The 25,043-nt window shown below is 33.2% G+C and overlaps 1 protein-coding gene, 1 long non-coding RNA gene and 1 pseudogene across 4 annotated transcripts; 2 read left to right on the forward strand and 1 right to left on the reverse strand.

Moving 5' to 3' along the window:
- Positions 1 to 255: 255 nt before the first annotated feature.
- Positions 256 to 24,168, reverse strand: LOC111044910 (armadillo repeat-containing protein gudu). Of its 3 annotated transcripts, XM_039436202.1 has the most exons (13): positions 23,730 to 24,168; positions 22,357 to 22,545; positions 17,095 to 17,241; positions 15,848 to 16,057; positions 15,156 to 15,404; positions 13,773 to 13,883; positions 12,875 to 13,099; positions 10,175 to 10,317; positions 9,222 to 9,375; positions 7,300 to 7,488; positions 4,780 to 4,845; positions 2,103 to 2,324; positions 256 to 650 (listed from the first exon to the last, which is right to left on the reverse strand). In XM_039436202.1, the coding sequence occupies exons 2-13, from the start codon at positions 22,543 to 22,545 to the stop codon at positions 543 to 545; spliced, it is 2,013 nt and encodes a 670-aa protein (XP_039292136.1). In that variant the 5' UTR covers positions 23,730 to 24,168; the 3' UTR covers positions 256 to 542. The 3 variants fall into 3 exon arrangements, with proteins under 3 accessions (XP_039292136.1, XP_039292137.1, XP_039292138.1); XM_039436203.1 differs by lacking the exon at positions 4,780 to 4,845 and having other exon boundaries at positions 369 to 650; positions 23,730 to 23,865; XM_039436204.1 differs by lacking the exons at positions 4,780 to 4,845; positions 23,730 to 24,168 and having other exon boundaries at positions 369 to 650; positions 17,100 to 17,241.
- Positions 1,438 to 1,590, forward strand: LOC120353443 (annotated as a pseudogene).
- Positions 17,317 to 18,678, forward strand: LOC120353252. Its single transcript, XR_005572248.1, has 2 exons — positions 17,317 to 17,985; positions 18,442 to 18,678. It is a non-coding gene; the product is annotated as an uncharacterized LOC120353252 (long non-coding RNA).
- Positions 24,169 to 25,043: the final 875 nt, after the last annotated feature.

Genomic DNA, 25,043 nt, shown 5'->3' on the forward strand with positions numbered 1-25,043 from the left:
AAATCTTAACTGAGAAGTCATGTCTAGCCAACTTTATGGTGAAACAATTATTTTATAGTATTTACTCAGTCGTAGTAGAAATTTAAATAAATTTTTAACAAAATTATTATTGCTGTGGTATCACAGTCTAGTGGTATGCTGTGGTATTACGGTCGCCTAGTTGTTAATTTTAGTAATGTAATGTTTGGTAGTATAATTATTCCTAGATCATCATCCATCATTTTATAATGCATGAGAGTGTTATACATTGAATATTTCAATGTGACATCAAATTGATTATAATAATATAGTGTAAAGTCTGCATGAGAACTGTTAAAAACACAAAGGCAGGAACATTTTAAGATTCAAAATCCATATTCTCCAGACAATTTCATTAATCAACAGAACAATTTTAATTCTAATTTTTGATAAATTCTATTGATATAAAGTAACAAACAATGATCTTATCAATAATAATTGATAATACAATATTTTTCAACAAAAACATAAACCTTCAACGATAATTTTATAACGTGAATTATCTAATTTTTTATTTATAATAATTATTGCTCTCTTCCAGATTCTAGAGCAAGTTTTCGGATATTACTGAGACATCCTGCTGAAGCTTCTTGTAACACTTCATCTGGTGATCCAATTGTTTCAAGCAAGTACTGTAACAAAGAAGTTTGTAAAATCAAAATTATTTAGCATGTAACAATAAAAAATCTCACAAAGTGGAGCGTACTTCGTTACAACGGAGCGTAACAACTTTAAAAAAGGTTGAAAACTCTCAGACCAACAATAAAAAAGCCTATATGAAGTTTGACTGCAATATGTCCCTCTATAATGTTCTCCACTATTTTTAATGGTTGTTGATTAGGCATATGAGTTGTGACATAAAATAATAAAAATTATGGTAACTACTCTAAAAAATTAAATTTTAAATGTACAGTGATATCGTAATATCAGTAATATAGAATACCAAAGGAACATTTTTCCCACATCATTAAAGCCTTTATAGTTATACCGCACTCACAATATGTAGTCTATAGTTACCGTATTGCTCACTTTATAGCACGGTATTTAGATCTTCTAAATACCGTGCTTCATAGTGAATGTTTTGTGGATATGAGCAAAATTGCTAGCTAGTTGTCGAAATACGTTGTATTTAAGTACGGTAGGTATCTAATAAGAAGTAGCCTACCTACTGTTTTATTAACATTTTTGCCTGATCAATAGCATAATGCAGGATAACTCTTATGCACTAATGTTAACTGCATGTAAGATCCTCCAATTACCTATAAACTAATAATACCTATGAAATAATTTAAATGAGAAAAGATCGACTCTCATATGGTAATAATATTATTGCAACGGTATAGTACCATAAACGAATGATGAAATATTCTCTCTCCTCATTTTTCTCTACCATATGGAGAAGAATGGGAAGTCTACCTTATACTTACCTGGCGTGGGGGTTACCGTGATCATGAAGGCGGTTCCCCCAGGGCGAGGCCTTGTCATTGCACTGCGACTTGGTTGACCCCTGCGAATGCCCCAAATGTAATTACTATACCACAGAGTGATGAACTACCTTACAGTGTTTCCTTCTTCTGTGGTAATGCTCATTATGAATTATTGTAAAGAAATGAGATAGAATAATTTATAATATGATACAGGAAAGAGTTGGACTATACACGTACGGGATAGGAAACTCACGAACGATGCATCATCAGGTCTGAACTACTGGACTGATTAGCTAGAAATTTTGAATGGTTAGGCTCATTTTAAATTCTTGAAGATTTCAGTGACGTAGGTTACTGAAATTAGTTACGTGTAATAGAAGTAGGTTACGTAGGTTGACAAGTTTACACTATGAGCAAAATTTACACTATTGATTTTCTGTTTGTCAAGTTTTTAATTTGACCCTTACGTCTAAACTATGAACAAAATTTACACTATGAATTTTCAGTTTGTCAAGTTTTCTTCGCTGCTGTATTTGAGGTTAAATTATTTTTGTATCATTATAATTTGTAATTTTCCAGTGAAATTTGTAATTTTCAGTTTTAATTAGACCCTTGCGTAGCACGGGTTACCTGATAGTAGTTAATGAATAAACTCACGGGCACAACACCACTCTGATGCAGATTGATGCAGTTGGAGGGGTCCTGTGAGAGTTGGCAGAGAGCTAGTGCGGTGGTGCGGTGCACCTTCTTGTCCTTGGAGGACATGTACCCGACCAGAGGGGTCACTGCGCCCAGTCTCCCGAACTCGTGGCAGTTGTTGCTCCACTTGCAACAGTTGGCAATGGCCGACGCCAGATGCTCTCTCAGTATGTCATCCTCCTATCAATTCAATTACAATCATATTGTTTACTATTGACGTAGATGAAATCTCAGTTTGTCATCTTCCTAGCAATTCAATTAGAATAAAATTGATTACTATTGAAGTAGATGGACTCTCTCAGTATTTAATTGTTTATTTATTTCTTTTTACATTCATATATTCAATATCACTCTTAACTCATTATGAATGATTGGGAAAGGAACAACAGGATTAAAGCCCAAAACTGTCGCTCTCCCAAAATTTGATAGAAATTTTCCAAAAATAGGTTGTTTATCACTTCATAAGTTTTTTTCTAATCTTGAGTAGGTACCGTATGTCATCTTTCTAGCAATTCAATTAGAATCAAATTGATTACTATTGAAATAGATATGGACTTCTAGTGTGCCATCTTCTTATCAATTCAATTACAATTACAAATTGATTACTGTTGGAGTAGATTGACTTTCAGTATGTCATATTTCTATCAATGCAATCGGAATTTAATCTACTATTCCAAGGTACAAGAAAAACGATTATACTAGAAGCTATTTCAACCATAACCATTGAATCTCTGAAATAGCCTAATAAGGAGAGAAGAAAAATTCTCTTTTAATCATGTTTATTGTCGTTTGTCTATTGTCATTATTGTAATCATTCTAAGCTTGTGTAAATGGATGAATGAATAAATGAATTCGTTCGAAATTATTCACATACCAATCAATAAGATAAACTTGAATCAATTTCAATAATATCATTTAACAGAAAACCACAATAAAGAAATAACGAACTAAATCATGAAAGTAGTACTATTGAAATATTTTTAAAAATGGGTCTTTGTTAAGATAAGTACCTAAGCTATTGTACTGAAAGAGCTCTAGAGATCTTGTCACTGTTGTTGCTTATATATGAATACTATATATCTGAATACACTATATATATTTTTAGAGTAGGACTACTGATATTTCACGATTATTCATATGAAAAACAAATGACAATTTTCCATGAATGGTTATGTGAAAAAACACGACATTCTCTATTAGTTGCTGATAGAATATCATTAATTCTTCCTAAGCTTTCTCAAGAAAGTGTTGAAATAAAAAAAACACTCGTCTCAATCGAATTTTTATTTTAAAAAAACTTCTTCAATTTCTCACATTCATTTAGGATAAGGCATGAACTTTTGGAAAACATTTTTAGGTAACTTTTTTATTGGAGGAAATAGGGTTTTATAAACTTTTTTCAGAAAATTATAGTATCAAAAATTGAACAATGAAATAAGGAAATTATTTCATGGAAGGTCTTTATAGCATTCGATAGATTTTGCTAAGACATTGAAAGACACAATAATTTAGTATAATTTGAATACATTCATCAACCAGTTCAAGTAATTTTATTTATTTAGTAATACCTATACTTTTACGGACTTATATAGATTTTCAATGAACTATAAAGATATTTCAAGAGAAAAAAAATCGAATTTTCTATAAGAAATCAATAATTGAAATAAACTCTAAGTACAATAATAATAATATTAATAATTATAGTATTAATAATAAATAATATAATAATAATTATTATTATTATGCGCATGGCATCTCTTTGCAGTGAGGACTCAGAACAATAAAACATATCTGAAATATATACGGTAATAAATGAAAACATTATAAGTAAAATACATAGATGAATACAAATTGAAAACATTACATAAATAAGATAGAGTACAATCATTAAACATTATTATTTAAATAAATGTAATAATTATAATAAATTTAATAATCTAAAGTACATGCACTAGAAATAAAAGTTGTTTGTTTGCTGTATGAATCCATGCATCCACTCCAAACATAAATAATGATTATGTGACAAATTCGTTGTTAACTAGGAAAGTACAAAAATTAGGATTACGATATTATCAAAAAAATAAAACACATGCATAGAAATATAATATATAGGCCTAGGCCTAATTTCAATCAAAATGTAGTTTCAATGACAAATACTGTAGATGAAATTCATCTTCATTTATTTTCATTCAGTAAGAAAAAACTACAGTAGGCAAGGATTTTTTCAATATTTGTGACAAGCAATGATCAGTTGGAAAGAAAGAATTCGAGCATTGATGAACAAAATAAAAATAAATAGCCTACCTTACGGTATGTGAAAAATTCTGTCGACCATGCGATAATTTTTCTCCCTCATTAAATTAATAAGGTATAGTATAGTCTATTATTTGAATAAAAAATTCACAGAATGTGACAAACTGCCCGTACTAGAACAAATATCTGGCGAAATAAAAATAGTTTAGGCTTTAAAATAATGAAGAATTCACTATTTCTTTTATTATCTGATACGATTCGTTCATTTTTACGGTGTTTGTGGCTCTAAAATCTAGAAGCAGTGAAATCGAAGCAACTATGATAATGGGACGACACAACTGATATTTTTTGTGATTCTGTTGTTAATTGAGAATGCCTTCACCTCAATCGTTGCTTGATCAAGCTTCACTTTCCCGGATTTAGTTTCCGCTTCTCTTCTACTGGAAAACTAGGAAACAATGCAAACTACAAATGATACATGCTTTATCACTATAAATTCAAGCAGAAAAACTATGTCATATGATACAATTGAGCAATTAGATATCTCAATAATACGGTACGGTACTTATATTGTCAGATGTTAAGTGATGAACAGTTTTCATTCGTGTAAGAAAGGACATTAGGGCTATTAGAGTTTGAGTATAAGGAACGATTTAAAAGGAAAATCAATATAGTTTGCATAGCATTTATACAATACAAGGTTATACATTTTAAAATTGAAACATTTTCTTTGAATAGAGATAGAATATTGATTTATCAATTGAAATTCATAGATATCACTTCACAAGAATAATATTTTTGTAAGCAAATTTATTGTAAGAGACTTATGGCAAGAGAGTCATATTGACTTGTGAGCCAAATTGAAATCACAAAACCAGTTAAGAGAAGAGTACGGTAGGCTACGGTAAGCAATTATTAGAATGTATTATGTATCACAGTTTTACATTGTTTAAAATTGAGAATAGTAAAGACAGAGTATAGACCGCTTTTGTAATACGGTACCTATGTTAATTATTCAATCTGTTGATTTAATTATTGTATGATTAATCAATGACATGTCTTTAGTATGATTAATTTCATGGTGGATGATTTGTTGTGTCATGCATGCTTATGTGAACTCATTGATGGAGTTTGTGTGGATTGAAAGTGTATCATTTGATGACAGTGGGTTTGAATGTATGTATAGTGTAATATATTGCTGCCGCTATTGTATGAGTGTTAATATTGCAGTAGGCCTATTAGAAAAGTGACCTTATTATAGTGTTCATGGTTGTTCTAATGTCTATGTGTACCATTCCAAACATACAGATACAGAATAATGTTCAGAATATCAACAGTACAGAGATTTCCAGAATTCATTCTTGATCATAGCATTGAGCTTTTAAGAGCTTGATCTTAACTAACTAGGATTCACAATTTGGTCCCAGTTCTTGATCATTTATGTTTGCCTATTGAAAAATTCACACTTCAATGTACGGTATAATATATTTATCATAGATTTCAAATTCAAAAACAAAATATATTTTCAATAAGATCTATCCAGTGAATATTATTATCAGTTGAACTCCCTTTGTATCAGTTAAACCTCTTAGAAAATAGTTTTGGATGACACCCTTCTATCTAACATTTTTGAAAACATGAGCTATTAACATGGCACCGTAATAAATAAGAATTTGAGAATTACCTCATATTTTGATGGACAAAAATATATACTTTTAAAATATATATTTTTGTCCATCAAAATATGAGGTAATTCTCAAATTCTTATTTATTACTTTCGAGACATTCTGTGAGCTTACTTTATGACAAAATGAAGTCTGGAAATTCAATGTAAATAAGTTGAAGTGATACTAGTCTAGTATACAAGTAATTTCTCAAAATCTACAAAGATGATGATTTCAGAAGACAGTTTACTAAGAAGAATGTATTATCATTATTGTACTATGTTACTGTCACAAGATGAATACTGTGATTTTTCATCAATAATCAGTGATGAAATCCAACTAATTAAGTTATTATGGTTAATAGATAATAATATTTTACAATACTGTCTTAAATATTAATGTATTTAACAACCTGAAATCTTTTACAAAAGAGATTATCATCATTAAATATTTACAGTAGCCTACCCTAGGTTATAAAAAGTCTATGTTACGGTTTGAAATAAGAATAATCAATATAATAAAGGAGCACAACTTTCCTATTCATGAGTTTTTTCATCAGAGCCCAGAAAACTCTCAAGTTTAAAATGGGGTTCAAATCACTCGAACTTCAAACTCATTTCTTCTACCCTGCTATGAGAAAAAGGTAATTTCTCCAGAAACTTGGATTTAAAAATATTTTTGTATTCAACTTATGAATACATATATTCATGTTACTGTAGAAAGGTTTCCCCAAACTTATATATTGAAATTCCTAAATACTATATAGAATACGGCACTGGTTATTCTGTAACTGAATTCATTTCAAATTTTTTATAGCTTCATAGATTATGTCATAAGAAGCATAGTCTGAGCTCTACATGAGATTGATTAGAATTATAATACAACCTGCTGAAAATGCATCATTAAACTACCTATAGATTCGTTTTTTGAACTGAACAAAGGGGAAACAAACAGTAGAGCACAAAGCGGTAGACATATTCCTGTACAAGAGTTTTCATTCCTATTTCAATAGAATTAATATCAAATTTGTATTATTCTCATCCAGCTCTTTTATTTATTTTATTCATAGAATGAAAAAAAGAATCAACAGAATACGATCTACATATTTTATTGAAATAAACTGTGTAAAGGAGGCAAAGTAAGTTTCTACCTGTTGCCTCCATTAATAGAATGGTTTGAATTATTTCATTGATGAAAATTCAAATAGATAATGTAATCAGCTTGTGTGTTAATACTACCGTTAGAACCAGCCTTGCCAGCATGGGAACGACTCCGTGATCGGTGATGACCGCCAAGTTCTCTTTGTCCTGGGCGACTTTGGAGAGAGCGGCACAAACGCAGGCCAGCACTTTGGTGTCTTCCGACTGCAGCAGGCTCACTATCAGCTCCAATCCACCCACTAGGCTACGCACCATTTCACCTGACTCCTGTTCAATTCAATAATAATCTAATTAATCTGATTATTATTTATTAGTGATTAAATGAAAAACGATTTTCTCAAGTTGTTTTATTCTTATAAAACAGCACCTACATAATACCATAGAGAAACAATAGCATAAGTAGATATCCCATGGTATAGGGCGTTTATGTCGCAACTCTTACTTTTATCTCAAGCCGGTAGTTCATGTAATTATTTCCCGTGAAGCTGTGTGACACTGGTAGTCTCTCATATTGTGTCGTTCATACACTCTCACCACAACAAAACAGTGAAATTCGACAATAATCATCAGTAATCGGCTTGAGATAACAGAAAAAGTTGCGACATAAACGCCCTATACCATGGGATATCTACTTATGCTATATTGTTTCTCTATGATAATACTCACATCATTTGGAAATTGTGGATGTGTTTCAAGGTGCTGAGTCCCATAGGCTACTTCTCAAAGTAAGGAATAGATATTCATTCCACCTCTTTAATTAATACTCAATTAAACCTTAATACCTTAATAGGGTACTCAATAAATTATGCTTCTACATTAAAAAATTAGTAATTTATGGAGTATTAACGTAATAACTGAGTATCAAGGTAATCCTTGCCTGCTGAAGATAGTACTTCTGAAAGTGAGAGAATATATTCATTTTACCTTGATAATTAAGACTCAATATTATACCTTAATATTCAATTACGCATTGAAATTTTAAATCGGTAATATTCATGGAGTACCTACTCCATAGTATGAGTAAGTATAGTAAGTATGAAGGTACTGCCTCTGCTGAAGATGAGACCCAGTGCCCTGAAACGCGTCCAGACTCAACAAGTAATCCGTTTTTTGAGCTATTGTAACGACACTACAGACTAATTTTTGAATATTAGTTATTAAAACTGGTACTAACTGTGGAGCGCTTTCGGATTATTCAAATCCATTTTCAACACTCTGTTGAAAACTTTGTTTCGGAAAATCAGACTGTAGTATGTCGTTAAAAATAGTTCAGAAGACGGATTATTACTAACCGTTCGTCATGGATAGTAAAATAGATTAGTATTAACAAGTAAATTGTGGAAGGACTATTGTTGAAGTGAACAAAGAGTGAATCTTAAAGCTCAGTTATTTTTACCAATAGTTCAAGTTGGAATGAAAACCTTAGAAGAAATGTAATTCAGTCATAATTGTACTAGTCTTACAATATTTTTTCTTGTTTTTTTTCTCTCTTTTTCTTCTCTCCCTTTCTCATTCTTCCCTTCTCACTCCTCTTCATCCTTTAGTCCTTACTTTCATTCCCTCTAACTGCCTATTACCTGGGAATCCATAGTTGGCTAGGTAATTTTCCTCCTTTCATTCTATTCAGCACACCCTACCAATTTTTCTATTTCTTTTTATTTGTCTTTTGATTCACAGGATGAATGATAACAGAGTGCCCAAAATAGTGCTTGAAGAGAAGCCTCATTCGACAAGAAAAGGGGCATACCGAGAATACGATGAGAGGATGCGATCAGAGATGATTCAATACGGATGGGTTTTAGAGGATGAAGGACATTGATTGAAGACACAGAGGCTTGGAGGATGTCATGGATGAAGCCAGCAAAGTCCACCCTGGGCTGTAGAGCTAGAAGCTTTAGCCTCGAACAATTATTGTATTTTAATTGTATTGGTTTTGTATTCCGGATTTTCATTGTGTGTTTTGTTATGAGTTAACTTGAATTTGAGTTAAGAATGGATACCTTCGAGTTTTGTATGCAGGGCACGAGGGCCCAGGCGGCATTGGCCTGCACCTTGGTGGATGGGTTCTTGAGCAGCGACCAGATGAGGCGCACGGCGTCCAGTCGCTCCATCTCGGCCATGCAGTCTGCGTTGTGCGCACTCTCGCCCAGCACCCTTTTGCAACACAAGTCACCATAGAATAGAATATTAATTTCATTCAATAATCATACAGAAATGATTCATACAGTTGAACAAATACGTTAAATTAATACCATCAATCATATTATTTTAATTACAGTCAACACTATAAGAGTTTAATACTTTATTTAATCAAATTTTACATTTTATTATTCATCCAAAGTGTGAACCATATTATATCTTCATCATGTAGCCTACGGCATTATTCAAAAAAATATCCAATACTATATAATACGTCTCATAAACTGAAAACCGGTAAAAATCTGTTTTAAATGTATAATATCAAATGAGTTGGCAGTCTATTTTTATTTTATAATTTCACACAAATTAGGCTACGGTACTAGTATCCTTTTCATTTCCTCTGAGACACGACTTGTTTCGGGAATCTTAGCATCGGGTAATCGGGTATTATATGGAGAGTCAGTGCAAACAAGTATCGTCGCTAGCACATACGTTTGGAGGAAGTGAGCGATATGAAATACATATTTTATTGTCATAGAATTGGTGGTACCTTTCTATTTTTATTTTATTTGAAACATGGATTATTGAATGGAGAATATGCTAGAACATATTTCAATTTCAATTTATCTATTTGCTTGAGCTTTAACATACCACACATAGTACTTGAATTAAGTAGTAACCTATCTATTGCTCTAACTTAGCTTAAGGAAAATGCTACCAATGCGGCCAACAGAAAAGAAGGCTGATGTTGGACACTCTATAGGCCTACATATTATACTATTATATTATTGGCCACTATTGGTCTGTATTGTACCTGGTGACATTCTCGAGCAGAGCCTGGTTGGTGTGGCTGAGCAGTTGTACCAACAGAGCAATGCCCCCCGCCTGTTGGATGACCTCTCGGTTGTGCCCCAGCCGAGCGCACCCTGCTAGAGCGCCCACAACGTTTGTCAACACCTGTTTTCCAAAATGTTTTTCATTTTTTAAATTCAAATTTAATCTCAAGCCAAATCTCATAGAATTCTATCAACGCGTTTGGCCGTAATTGCGTTACATACAGACAGACAGACAAAAGAAAATCCGAGTTGAAACATATACCTCACTACTTTTGGTCAATAAATGTATGTATGATGAGGAAATAAGCAACATTCAATGAAAAGAGACAATACCCAAAATGGGAAAAAGTATCAAAACGGTATAATGGATAAAAGTATCATTGATATAGAGTGGATAAATTGAAAAATTGATAATCATAGCATAGATGGTCTTGATGAGTGGTAGAGTCATTATAGCTTCTTTTAAATAAAAAATTGTTTGTTGAAGATACAATAGGTTATTATTTTATTAAAGATCAATTTACATTTGATCTACAAATACTCTTGATCCTAGACTGGATTAGGATTTAAGTTTATGAAATTGTTATAAATTGTCAGGATTGGGAGGAAAAAATCTCAATTAGTAATTTTGGTCATATTGTCTCTCAAGTAGGTTTCACCATAGAGGAAAGATAGCATAATATTATGCTACCATTTCTCCATGGTTTCACATACTGTGAACAAGAATTTCAAATGTATCAGGGTCGTTGGAGAAGTGACAATAATTACCAATGTGAAGGAAATATTCATTAATGTGAATAAAAAATGGATGATAGGCTAACATTGATACAGTTTATCTTGAAAATTGAATATTATGCATTGAAAATCAATTCTATTGATACCGTAAAATGTAATTTTTTATTACAAATTCTCTCACCTCCTCATCTTCATCGTTCAAGAGCTGAACAAGAGTATTGACTGTATTCAGATCATCCAATCTTCGCACATTTTCGATTGAGATTGAGCACTTCCATATGGCCCCTGTAACAGCAGCTAGGAGAGGCTTATTCTGTCTCACTCCCTCATCTCTCAATATGGCTACCAGAGGGTCCAGGCCACCATGCTGTCTCACTAGTTCCCTCGTTTTTGGATCCTCTGCACACTGGTGATAGAAAATGAGATTTTATGTTTGAGATTTGAATTTATACCGGTGTGAAATGTTTTAGCATGCCAATAGATTACTGTAAACTCTGAGTACCTATTGTAACTATTACATCTGTCATTATTTTCATTACAATAATACATTTTCAATAAGAAAATTTAATTTAATTATAATAGACAAGGTATCTTAGAATACAGAACGATAAATGACTGAGAAATTTGAGTGGACTAGTGTAAAGTTCTGAGCAGCCTAAGCTACTTTTAAGTTACATAATCGAAACAGTGCTTTCAGAGAGGATACTACCTATGCCTATCATAAGCTGTTAACACTCACTAGACTACAGCACGCTGTCCGCCTCAGTACGGCAACGTCGCTGTATCCCTACCCTACTCTCCTCTGCTCCGCATATCCTTCCATCGGAGGTTGTTTTAAATGAACTATAATATAAAAATCTGGTGTGGAGCACTCACACAACTTTCCTTGCCGTTATGAAAATTGATCACCTGACGCTAGTGTTCCCGCGCATACTAGTTTACTATTCAAAGATCTGAGCCAGCTGGTGACAGGACAATAACGCTGGATACACCCGAGATTTGCTATCTCTTCATAGTGAATGATTTAATAGAATCAACAATTGCCAACAGTTTGCAATTGAATAATCACATTTTCTCAAATTTCAAGCTTATTTTCAATTTTAGGTGAAAATGCTACTGAACATTAATTGAAGAGATTTTCATGCTCAATCTTTTCCATTCGAGATTTTTCATTTAAATTATATCTGATACCTGATAATTGGAAATCTAAAATGAAACTTTGCATAGATGGGGGGGTGCTCCTCAAATTTTTACAAATATGGGACTTGTGGCAGTTGATATAGCTTATCAATGACTATTTTAGGTATAAATTTGATCAAAATCGTTGGAGCCTTTTTCGAGAAAATCGCGAAAAACCATATTTTTGACAACATTTTCGCCATTTTAGCCGCCATCTTGAATTGCATTCGATTGAAATTGTTCGTGTCGGATCCTTATAGTGTAAGGACCTTAAGTTCCAAATTTCAAGTCATTCCGTTGATTGGGAGATGAGATATCGTGTACACACACACACACACACACACACACACACACACACACACACACACACACACACACACACACACACACACACACACACACACACATACACACACACACACACACAGACCAATACCCAAAAACCACTTTTTTGGACTCGCGAACATGAGCAATTCACTTTTAATCAGCTGACTATATCTGTATTTTTACAGAAACCGGAAGATACAGATATAAGAAGCTTGGCATCAGCTGATTAAAAGTGAATTGCTCTTGTTTGCGGCGCGTATATCTGTACGCACCTTAAAGTCGTTGAAGAAGTGCCAATTTTTACTTAAGTGAAGGAAATATCCATTAATTATTGAGAATAACGAATGGATGAGAAACTAGACTCAACAAACATGAAAAATAGAATATTGTACATTGTGAATAAAAGCTATATTGTACTTTTTCACAAATTCTCTTACCTCTTCATCTTCATCGTTCAAGAGCTGAACAAGAGTATTTACTGTATTCAGATCATCCAATCTTCGCACATTTTCGATTGAGATTGAGCACTTCCATATGGCCCCTGTAACAGCAGCTAGGAGAGGCTTATTCTGTCTCACTCCCTCATCTCTCAATATGGCTACCAGAGGGTCCAGGCCACCATGCTGTCTCACTAGTTCCCTCGTTTTTGGATCCTCTGCACACTGGTGATAGAAAATGAGATTTTATGTTTGAGATTTGAATTTATACCGGTGTGAAATGTTTTAGCATGCCAATAGATTACTGTAAACTCTGAGTACCTATTGTAACTATTACATCTGTCATTATTTTCATTACAATAATACATTTTCAATAAGAAAATTTAATTTAATTATAATAGACAAGGTATCTTAGAATACAGAACGATAAATGGATGAGAAAATTGAGTGGACTAGTGTAAAGTTCTGAGCAGCCTAAGCTACTTTTAAGTTACATAATAAATCTAAGACTGTCAATACAAATAAGAGCGTCAATCTAAGAAACCTCAAGTACGGTAGGGCTTCTAGCCTACCTACTTACTTATTACAGAATTTTATTTATGAGCCTGTATGTTGATAATTTCAATATATTAATTTTCAGCAATATAAGTAAGAAATAGGAAGAGTAGAAATAGGCTGAAGCCTGGCAGAGGCAAAGAAAAAAAAATTACACTATTTTCTGGTTAATGAATTTTATGAGTCAACTTAAAGGTATCCAAATAATCAAATTTCTGAATATTTTAATTGCAATTACATCAACATTTGAATATTTTTTTGAATTTTTATGATAGTAATCATGTAAATGAGTTTCGAATAAAAAGTAGTAAGTCTTTGAAGACCAATTAATTTGTCAACTTACCTTGAATATTGCAGAAGCGCAATGTCGCTTCAGGTCAGGATTGCTGTTTGATAAATATCTCACCATATCACCGATCATTCCCTCGGTTTGGATTGCGAGTTGATAATTGCTCTGAAATATTTTTTCTGTTAATTATAAAATAGTTTTCTCAGAAACATTTGAAAAAATTATTTTCGATTAATATCAGATTGATAAATTATTATACGGGAAATAAATTCACACACTACTTGATACTGCACACTCTACTAAAAGTTCTGAATGAATCAGTATGACTGCTTCAAATTGAAAAAGTATTGTAATATGGTTCTCGACAGTCCGGGTCCTGTAGCTTTGCTTATCGTCAAAAGATCACTATACTACAATACTAAACGTTCAAGAACATCGAACATTTTTGAAAATTTATCTTACCATGAACAACAAATGCTTTTTTGTGTCTTCTCAAAATCAACGTGTTGCATCCGAAAAGATATACAAGGAGTTTTTTTTAGTTATGTCTCTATAGTGAGGTCCACGTTATAATGACAGTATTTGATCAACTTTGGTTTTGCTATCCTAGTCTATCATTCGACAAAGCCGGTGGTACTATCCTTTTATAGGTCCACAACGATGCCAATAATGTTTTTTTCACAGTGTAGTAATATAATTAATTTAATGCAGAGAATCGGCAAAGCTATTCTTCTATCTTTATCCACTGTCATTATAACGTGGACCTCACTACAGCACAACACAGCCTAACAGCTAACAATCGTTCAACATGCTCTTTCCATTGTTGGTGATACGTTGCAACTCTCTCATTCATGAAGGATCTCTGTGTGTAGGGAGTTTCCTCCATCTAGGGATCTAGGAACTCTGGAGCGTATGTTTTTGTAAAAAGAAGGAATATTACCCCGCGAACCACACCTTGCTTATATGCTGTTTCAAAGCCACGGTGACAAAGCTACATATGACGCTTACTATCGAAATCTCATTTATGACTGGTATCAGAAATGAGGCTACTACCACTCAATTCAGTGCATAATCACTATGACATGTATGAATATTGAGAGATTTGGAATCAGGAGTGACCGTAGTCAAGTGGATTAGGTGCTGGCTTTATAATCCAGAGGCCCGGGTTCTAATCTCAACCCGGGCAAGATATTTTTCTTGGACCACTCCCGTGTTTCAGATGGACACGTTAAATCGTCAGTCCCAGCTGCCCAAAAACAGACGTTAGGTCATGTCAGAGGTCCTGAATTTGATCAGGTGCGACCTGAAAACTCTGACACCAGACCTGAGCCAGCCAGGTCACACGATATTATTATTATTATTTGGAATCTGGAAAGAAAGTTTGAATATTCAACTCCCAATAGACCAAGTAATTCAGTATAGAATAATTTCTCTCACCTGAGAAGCACACCTTTGAATAGTTCCCATAGCATAAACTACAACATCTTCATGAACCGAATGCAGAAGTCTAGCAAGCAGTTTCACACAACCCGCTTTGCGTAGCTCCTCCTTGTTTCTGGTGGATTTAGATAGAGACCAAATTGCTTTTGCACTGCCTCTCACCACTTCTATTATTTTCTGCTCATCCGGCTCCAATTGGTTGATATTTGTTTGCAGCAAGGACTGTCTCACATCTAGGAGATCAACCTGGAGAATCAGTTAATGAGTTTCTGATTGTGCTTATGGTCGAATAATTGAAATATAAATAGCAATAAAGAAAGTAGGAAATGTGCTACAATTTCACATAATTGTCTCATGATTGTAAAAACTTCCGGATTTGATCATGATAGTCCTTAAACATCAAGTTTATATTTGTTATTTTTCTAGTGAATATCAAGAACGATGTTTTAAGTTTGATTCTACCAAGAATACGTTTTTGAGGCTTAATGTTCAATACCGTATCCATTCAATATTCTTATAAAGCTGTCGGAAAAATTGTTACTTCTTATTGTTAGTATCAACATGCAGAATTTTTCAAGTTGGCAGTTGGTAGTTATCAGTGGTTTGGATAGTTATGTAACATTAGTAGTATCAATATTATTGGTGATTAGTTCTAATAGTTAATCGATTATTGTCATTGATGAGCTCACCAGCTGCGGAAGCCCGTTGCATTTCCTCACAATTTTGCGAGCCTTCTTTATTTTGGCAACATTTGACAAAGTTGTGGCGGATACTGCTTGCAGTGCTCTGGAAGGATCATTCAGCAGATTCACGAGCAACGGCACACAACCCAGATCGGTCATGTGACGTCGAATCTCAAAGTTCTCAGATACAGCACTGAGCACCGACAAAGCTCCCATCTGCAATTTAAAAGAATATAATTACAAAGAACTACTGGTAGCCCTATTAAAATACGTGAATGGATAAATATAATTTAGAAATCAGTGAGTGACTTGACAAAGATGAAGAGATGAGGAGTATCAGCTCCAGGGGGGAAAGCAGGGTGGGTGAAAGATGAAAAAAATTGAAAATCAGAGTTTAAGTACATCTGAGAATATTGTATCCATCTCACATAGTGCTAGGCTCTGGTAATGTTCAATAGAGAACAGATTCAAGTAATATGTGACATTGTAGTAATTTCTGGTAATACAGTAGTTACCTATTCAGTAAGTTATTGTTCCTATGAGCACGATTCTATGTGTTGTTACGATGTTTAGTGTTGTTTCTATGAGCGCTTCTGATGGAGCGGCTACTATGAAGCTTCATTGAAAAAATAAGAGAGCTCAAGATTCATTATTGGAGTTCGAGCTCCTAAAATATGAGTATTTTTCCAAGTTCGAATTTCAGTGACAGTGCTGATAGCTGAAGGCTATAGGGTCCTGGTAAGGGTAAGGATACCTGTTGAAAGATAAGGGTATGGGATACCTGAATTAATTGATCCTATGTAGCTGCATTTATCAATTACACTAATCGATTAATTTACGGGTAAGGTTAATACTTCTTTCCATCAAGGATTAGGCTCTTGCCTGTTCCGACTCACAACAGTATAGATCAAATTTATTACAGCACACAGCAAATCCAAAATTGAAATTCTTTCCTTGATGGAAAGAAGGTTAATACTTGAAGGATAAGGGTATGGGATACCTGAATTTCCTATTGAATGAGTAGCGGAAGAAAAAATGTGATCAACAATATGCTATATCACTATTATATTTCGCAATGCTCTCAAAATGCTTTATTCTTGCCTATTTTCCAGTGACAATATTTCATTACAAAATATCTTCAGATTATCCTTAATGGTTGAGTTGATGTAAGGTAATCAGGAGCATAACTTGAAGTAGAAGCTAAAAGGGTTCAATAGAAATACATGTTAGAGAAGGGAGTAAGTTATACCAACCTTACATTTGAAATCGTTGGTTTCCAATAGATTTATGAGCACTTCCAGTCCCCCAATCTCTTTGATTGCTGTCTGAATGCTTTCTGAGCTGAGTTCGTGATCTTTCAAGCAAGCCAATGCCACAACTGTAGCCGTCTGGTTACCAGCCTGTTAGCATTGAAAGAGAGCGATTTGTGATTATAATCGAACATACCTATCTGAATTTCGAATATAAATTTGTAACAATTTTGGACATGATTATTTTTATCTTGTTTTTCTGTTATTTCGGTTCTAAATTCGATTGTATTATCAGCTTGTTTTTCTCAGTGAGACAAAGATGCACTTATGGGATCGAGCTGTACCCTTCGAATAATCTACTTTCTTGTTCTCTCCAGTTCTTTTTTGCTATTTTCTTTCTCCCTTTTTCTGTCCTTGTTGGTAGCTTTGAGTTTGCATTGCTCTTTCTCTCTAGTTTCTTTGTCTAATTTTGATAATTCCGTTTTGCTTACGTCACTGTCTTGTTTGCTACCCCGTCTTCAACGCTCGATGATCCATTCTGTCTCTGAATTTCGTGAGTGGAGGTTGTAAATTTAACTTTTTCCTTTGATTCCATTTTTATTTAGCTTATGCTAAATTTTTCTATTTATTACAATATGTAGTTGATCAGAGACAGATTTCATACATCACAAGTTGTGATATTATTATTATTTTCTTTATTTTTTTTTATTTCCTTTTTAAATATGTAAATTTTCTTGTTTGTTATTAAAAAAAAAAAGAAAAGTAATCATGTCCGAAAATTTAATTGAGTATTTATTCTAGCTGGCCTAAGTTATGGCAATTTATTTATATTTGTTGAAAACCTCATTCATCACATATGTATCCATAGTAATTTCTACAATTTCCGCTGTACAGGTAAAGCATTATTTATTTATATACTTTACTTATTGTTTTATAAGTCAAGTCTGATCAGATTATAATTAATCCCAGCTCTCCTTAAATTTGTTTTTCAGCTCTAATTCTCGTAATTCAAAATGTTGGAAATATTTCTATGCAAGTTTATATAATAGTAAAATTAAATTAATAAATAAATAAATATCAAATTATCTTTGTCACGCTGGTCAAATAAATAAATAAATAATTAAATAAATTGTAAAGCCTTATTCAAGTTATAATTTTTCTTTTTAAAAATCTCTTTTGGAAGCTTCACTTCGAGTATCTTGAATTATTTATCTTTAAACTATTATTGATGAATTTATTAAAGATCTTGTGTATTGTTGATTTTGTTAAGAAGAGCAAATTCTGTATTATTGATCTCTCCTTTAGTATTACAGTATTTATATATATTCTTTTCGTTTCTCTATTATTTAGCGGTCATAGACTCATAGACTCGTAGACTCGTAGACTCGTAGTATCACAGGATGTCTTAGTTATGGCCATGGAAGCTGAATCCTTGCTGACCAACTCATCACAAGGAAACCAATATTTCCAGAAAAGATCTAAATTCGCCGTAAAAAGGATACTTCAAGAACTTCTTGTGCAGTGAAAAATTAATAAGTGAAAAATTTGAATAAAGTGTACGGAGGCCTCCTCACTTCAATACACCAGGTATTTACGAAACAACCAATATTAATTTATGGAAATTCACAGGCAACTACTTCGTAAAAATAAATGGGACAGGATAATAAATAAATTTGTAATTACTTGATTTAAATTTTGTTTATTTTTTGGAAATTCTATTTATTTGATCTATTATGTATATTAAATTGCAAACATGATTACAATCTTATTGTTGATTATTGAATATGCCTAACAATCATCAATGACAAGTAATGAATGGGGTAAATCTTGAATTGTTGAGCTGTCATATCATTCAATTATAAATGTTGCTACTTAGAAGGGGTTGGAAATTAAATAAATGGAATATTTTGGTTAATATATTGAACTATATATTCAATTTATTGATTTAAATATTCGGAGGATTATTTCCTTCCCTTCTCAAAGATTAATTTCAACTGCGGTAAACTGTGGTAACATTTCAAATTCATAACTGAAATCTATGATAAAAGGCTTTAAATTCTAGTCATCACTTTATTAGAAAATAAAGAATAAAATTTCGGTTGCTATAGACTATTTTCGGTATCAGGAAGATAACAACTACTAGGAATACTAGATCTAAGTTGTAGTGAGTTATAGATTTTTCTAGAACTAGTGAGCACTAGGGCTAACTAGAGAGATTAAGATTCACAATAATTACTGGTGATAATAAATTTACAAGATCTAGTAAACTCCAGAATTTAATGGAGACTGATGATTGTGTAGCAACATGGACTAATTTCTCATCTGTCATATCGTATTTTCTTCATGTTGTGTAGTGTTAGATTTGAAATTTCACGAATCAGTATTAGTAACTGAGCTCAATTATTATTGAAAATGATCACTATTTTCACAATGTCAATAGTACATTGGACTTATATTTTTATCAAAATTTAGTTGCATTATACTCTTATAGTGCTGATATCCTATGCTTATTTTCCAGTGCTTAAATGACCAAACAATGTATATCAATTTATGGATCAAATTTGCATATAGGTATACAATTATCGGTGTACTGAACTGTTGCATATGCATGCAATGCATTGATATTGGGTACCATATTATAATATGATAAGATATTCAGCATTGCTGATAAATAAATTATACTGCATATACATTTATTACGCGAACATACATTATTATAGATTTATTACACCAATTGGCATTAATACTGTATCATTGCGATAAAGTGAGTGAATTAATAATAGTAGGCTATATAATTCCATATTGATTCTAAGAAGAAATTACATATTACCGTTATTTCAATTCACAAAAGTTAGGATATATTCAGTAAATTACATATAATTTACTTGAAGAATAACATTTCAAAATGTTTCAATGTTATTAAGTTCAACCAAATTATTGTCTGACATATTTTTGAGTGGACTATGCAATTTTGGGAATAAGAGGTAAGATTGAATTGCCATAGCTTATGAGTTTGTAAGTACCTCATGGCTCGTGAGTCCTCAAGTAACTCAAGACTCATGAGATTGTACTAATACTCACAAGGATGAATAATTCAATAAAGGAAATTATGTTTAAGCTGCTGAGAATATTGAGCATTTAACTTCTAGAAAATGTTATTATAAATATCATAATTCTGATTGAATTGATTCTTTAATAAATTGCCGTTCAAAGTTCACTGTTGAGAGAAATAAATTCATATTTCAAGCAAGTCCCCTGTCTATGATATATCATTAAGTGCCTTCATATTTTTTTCGATTTATACTGGCTATTATTTTTCTATAATACAGCTGATATAGTTTAAAGATTTCAAGAGAATGTTTCCTCTTTCAACTCGATTCCATACCTTCTAATACATTTTCCAAGTATACGTAGAAATAGAAATGAAGATTATGAATATGTCCTTCCTACTACATATTTCCTCTCTACATTATAATATCAAACACATGGTAAGAATGCCTGAGAGAATGGTGGAAGACAGTAATCAAACTGGCTGGAAAGAAAGACGAGCATATTTGTAATGAAATGACAGAGGAAATGTTTTCCAGTTGATTTTCCATCACTGTTCCGCACAATTTAACCTAATTGGTGAAATTTATCGCTATCTTTCTTTGACTTTTTCTCCCCTTTCACGCAGATTCGCTTTCATTCGCATCTGCTCATCAGTGAACAGGACGTGATCAAATAGAATCAGTGAAAGCGGAATTTCCAATTCGATGTCAGATTTTAATTTGCATGGGAATATTTTCCATCTCATTAACGATTTACAACAGCCTGACATGTGTGAATGATCAACTGAGCTGATTTGTTCGAGCGGATTAAAGCCACTGAAATCCGTGTTTTTTGTTTTCACCGTTATTTACATTCACCAGTGGAAAGGTTATTCAATGATTATTATTTTCCTTGGATGAATCAAAACAACTATTCTTTCCATGGCTTCAGCACTAGAATGTACTTTCCTCTTCAGGAACAATCTCTATGAACAACACATTTTATAACTTCTTTACTTTCTTATCTCTTATGACATCATTCCATTACTACCAGAAATTAATTAATGGAATAGATCTACTGTATTATTATAAATAAATCAGAAGTTAGTGACAACTACTTTGGGAGGCACAAAACAGTTTCTTCTCCATCAATAATGGTGGAGCAATACATGCTTCCCCCCATTTTCTAACCAAAGAATCGAGAATCAAAGCAGCAAAGTACCTACTGAATTTTCCTATCTCATTTTTCAAATTGGACTGATATTATTCTAATTACAATAAAATATTTAGAAATCAATAAATGAGCTTTATTATTATTTTAATGATTTCTTATGATCAGAACTCAGAACTTTTCAAAATTTTCATTCATTGTTATGAGTTTAACTTTGAATAAAACTTTATTCAGACAAGAGTTAATGAATTCAAATTCTCCTTTGGAGAGTAATGAATGATATTTCAATAGACCATAATCAATATCACAACAATAATACACTGAAGTCTGGAAACCCTCACACTAAACTCTCTGAAGGTGGTCTAAAGACACCCCATTAATAACGTGGCAGCAATAGCCTATAATAACCGATATTTATTATACTTTTACATCTGGTTGCACAAAAGTCTGTTAACTTTTAATACCGGTTAAATGTCACGAAAGCAAAATCGGAGAAAAGCTTTTCTCAGAAAAACCTTCTCTGATTGGTTCTCGTGGGATTTAAGCATGATCAAAATGTAACAGGCTTTTGTGCAACCGGGCCTTATACTACGAGTACTAATACTTCATGTGCATTACCTTAGTGACTGCTGCTGCACTCTAGTTTTCCAAGGGTCATAAGCACTATTTACGTTTAAAGCTAATCTATGACAACATGTGGGTAAGGTTGCATTTATTATGATGTGTTTTATTTCAGGTTTAAACGAATAGATTTATCTTAGTTTAAACCATAGAAGAAAGATAACATTATAGTATCTCTTCTCTATGATTTAATGCTAATGCTAATTTATCACTTCATGTGGGTACGGTTGCATTAATTACGATGTGTTTTATTTCGGGTTTGAACGAATAGCTGATTTATTTCAGTTCAAACCGAGATGGTGCATTTGGGCATGAATTTCTTACCATACGAGAATATTTTTTTGGCAGGATCACGAACCTTCATGTACTTGATGAGATACTAGATGTGCCCACTTTTGCTGAGTCTCTTACCATGAGAGAATATTTTTTGTCAAGTCCACCAACCTTCATGTACTTGATGAGCTTCTGTATGTGCCAGTAGTCCTGGGCAGCATCAGGGTTGTGGGGGGCGAGACCTGGCACCTCTGACTCCTCCTCAGAGCTTCCCTCCTCTACAGACGATTCGCTGTCGTCGTCCGGCTCACGCACGATCACCACTCGCGGACCACCCACATCCTCACGACCACCACTCATCTGCACAAAACCACAAAAATACACAGTAGACGCATAAATGATGAAATGAAAGAATAATATAAATAAAAGTAAAATTAAATAGAAGTAACTTGAAAATAGAAGAATATAAATGGATTGATTTTATAGCCTACATTATTTATCAAAATTTTAGAAAAGGAAATCTACTCACTGTTTGATAGGAGTAGCGATCGTTTTGCCATGCTGTACTGACAATATCAGACCCAATCCACACAGAACGGAATTGGATCTCAGACTTACTTAAAGAGAGTGCAGTCACATAAGAGGGAACCCTTGTTTATGTTGATATGCTTTTACTCCGTGCTGCAGTCTTCACTCCTAACTGTGAGGAGACATTTTCTACTTCAACGTTTTCATAAATGGTGCATATTATTCTCCTGAAGAAGAAGGAAACAGGGAAGAAAACTACAAATTAAAAATCAGATACGACATTTTTATAGGGATATCAGATGGGGAAAATAATGGTAAGCGTCACATACTTCATTTATATAACTTTTCATTTATATCATTAATGACATTTCATGACAGCTCATTGAGACTTTTCTCCACAGAAAACAAGGCCATCAATTACTAGCGAATCGTGTTATTTTGAAGATTTTTTCTAATAAGAATACACTGTGCCTCACCAATGTATGTTATATGGTTTCGATGCTTGATGAAAGATAATTTCAGACTCCATAGAGAGTATACTAAGTAAACTAAAAAATCAAAAGAAATAATTTCTCAAGCACTCACAATAAAAACGACCACTAACTTTTCGCGATCACTAAAAAAGGATAAGCTAAGAAGATACATTCATTGAATGACATAATGGAGGAATTTGCATCCAGAAAACTCAATCATGAAAAGTATCAATCTATCAAAATTCGAAAAAGGAAGAGTGGTTGATCTTAACGTGTCTTTGATCTAATATTTTCCAATGCTGGAATTCCAATGATTTTTGTCTTACCTTTTGAATGAATAAATAGAAGTAATTGAAGATGAAATATGAATCATGATCACACGAGGCCTTCTTATGATAATTGAAACATTGTGAATAATATAAAGGTGGATTCAAATTTCGGCCTGTAAGGTTGAAGAAACAAGCGACAATGCAACAAGAAACGATTTAGACATGCTTTGGGGTTGCACAGAATCAATAGGGGAATTAATTTTGGACAACTTGCCTGGGTCGCCGGAGCTGCAAGAACAGTGCGATGTTAATTTGAGGCTGTCAATCCGCCGTGTTGGGATCCTGCTCACAGCTTGTACCTGATTTAGCAAACTGTCCAGTAGTAGAGGAGCGAGAGAGTGTCGACCAGCTGAAAGGACCACCGCTTATCGATCAAACAACTTCTTGTGTTTCGTGGCTGTTCAGGCAGGCGTTCACCCCTTTACATGTGAAGGCATGCTACATCTTTCGTCAAGCGATATTAGAATAGGGGATATTCTAAGAGAGAGGAAGAGTATGCCTTAGAGAAAAAGGGAGAGATATAGAGAGACAGGTGATAAGGGAGAGTGAGGTAGAAGTTTGATAGATGGTAGAAGAGGGAGAAATTAAGATTGATTGATTGATTTATATCATGATTTGCTAGGTCTTGATAGATCCATTGCACTAGACATCATTACAATACATAGTCAAATAAACAAAATATATGTAAACTTGAATTTTGAAAAAACACTTTTGAAGTGAAAATACACTTGATGACCAACAACAGGTCGAAACGATCGTCACTACAAAAGTAAGTGTATTTTCACATCAAAAGTGTTTTTTTAAAATTCAAGTTTAATTTTAACAGTGAGAAAGTATGGATATACAACAGAAAATATAAGTATTGCAAGTGAAAATTTTTTACTTCTCTATAAATCTCTTATTTTAATGAGAGATGGGAATATAAATATCAAGAGGGAAATTGAGAAAGAGACAGATATTCATAATATAGAGGGAGAGAGAGAAAAGTGTCTAGTTTTATTGGAAATACTGCAAAAAAAAGAAATTCAAGAGAATTGAACAATTTATAGCTGCTGTATGTTGTCTACATGTGAGTAATGTGAGGAATGATGATACAAATGGAACAATAGCTTCGGAACAGTAGAACAATATCCACCTAATCCTAGGATGATTTCAAAGTTCCAAAGCGTGATATTTGAAGTTCATATAACTATTGTCTGTTAGTGGAATTGGCCTCAACAACCACCCTTTTACCCGGAGAACAGGTACCACGGTACTTATCTAATATGTGTGATAAGATGGTCTTGCCTGCATGAACAATAATTTCTTTCCAATCTAGTTCATGGACTTGTGTATGGGTAATGGTGGATTCATGGTTGATGAAGAGAAGTAAATCTCCAGTGTATAAGGGTTTCAAACCACCAGGAAGTGTGCTACAGTTTATTATCTGTTGTAGTCTATTTTCGCTTGCCTATAATTTTGTTTTATTGTCTTTTAGCATAATTATATTTCCACATAAATAGTCAAGCGACCTCGCTTTCAACTTGAG

This window comes from Nilaparvata lugens, chromosome 10 (genome assembly GCF_014356525.2).
Source record: "Nilaparvata lugens isolate BPH chromosome 10, ASM1435652v1, whole genome shotgun sequence".
Taxonomy (NCBI): Eukaryota; Metazoa; Arthropoda; class Insecta; order Hemiptera; family Delphacidae; genus Nilaparvata; species Nilaparvata lugens.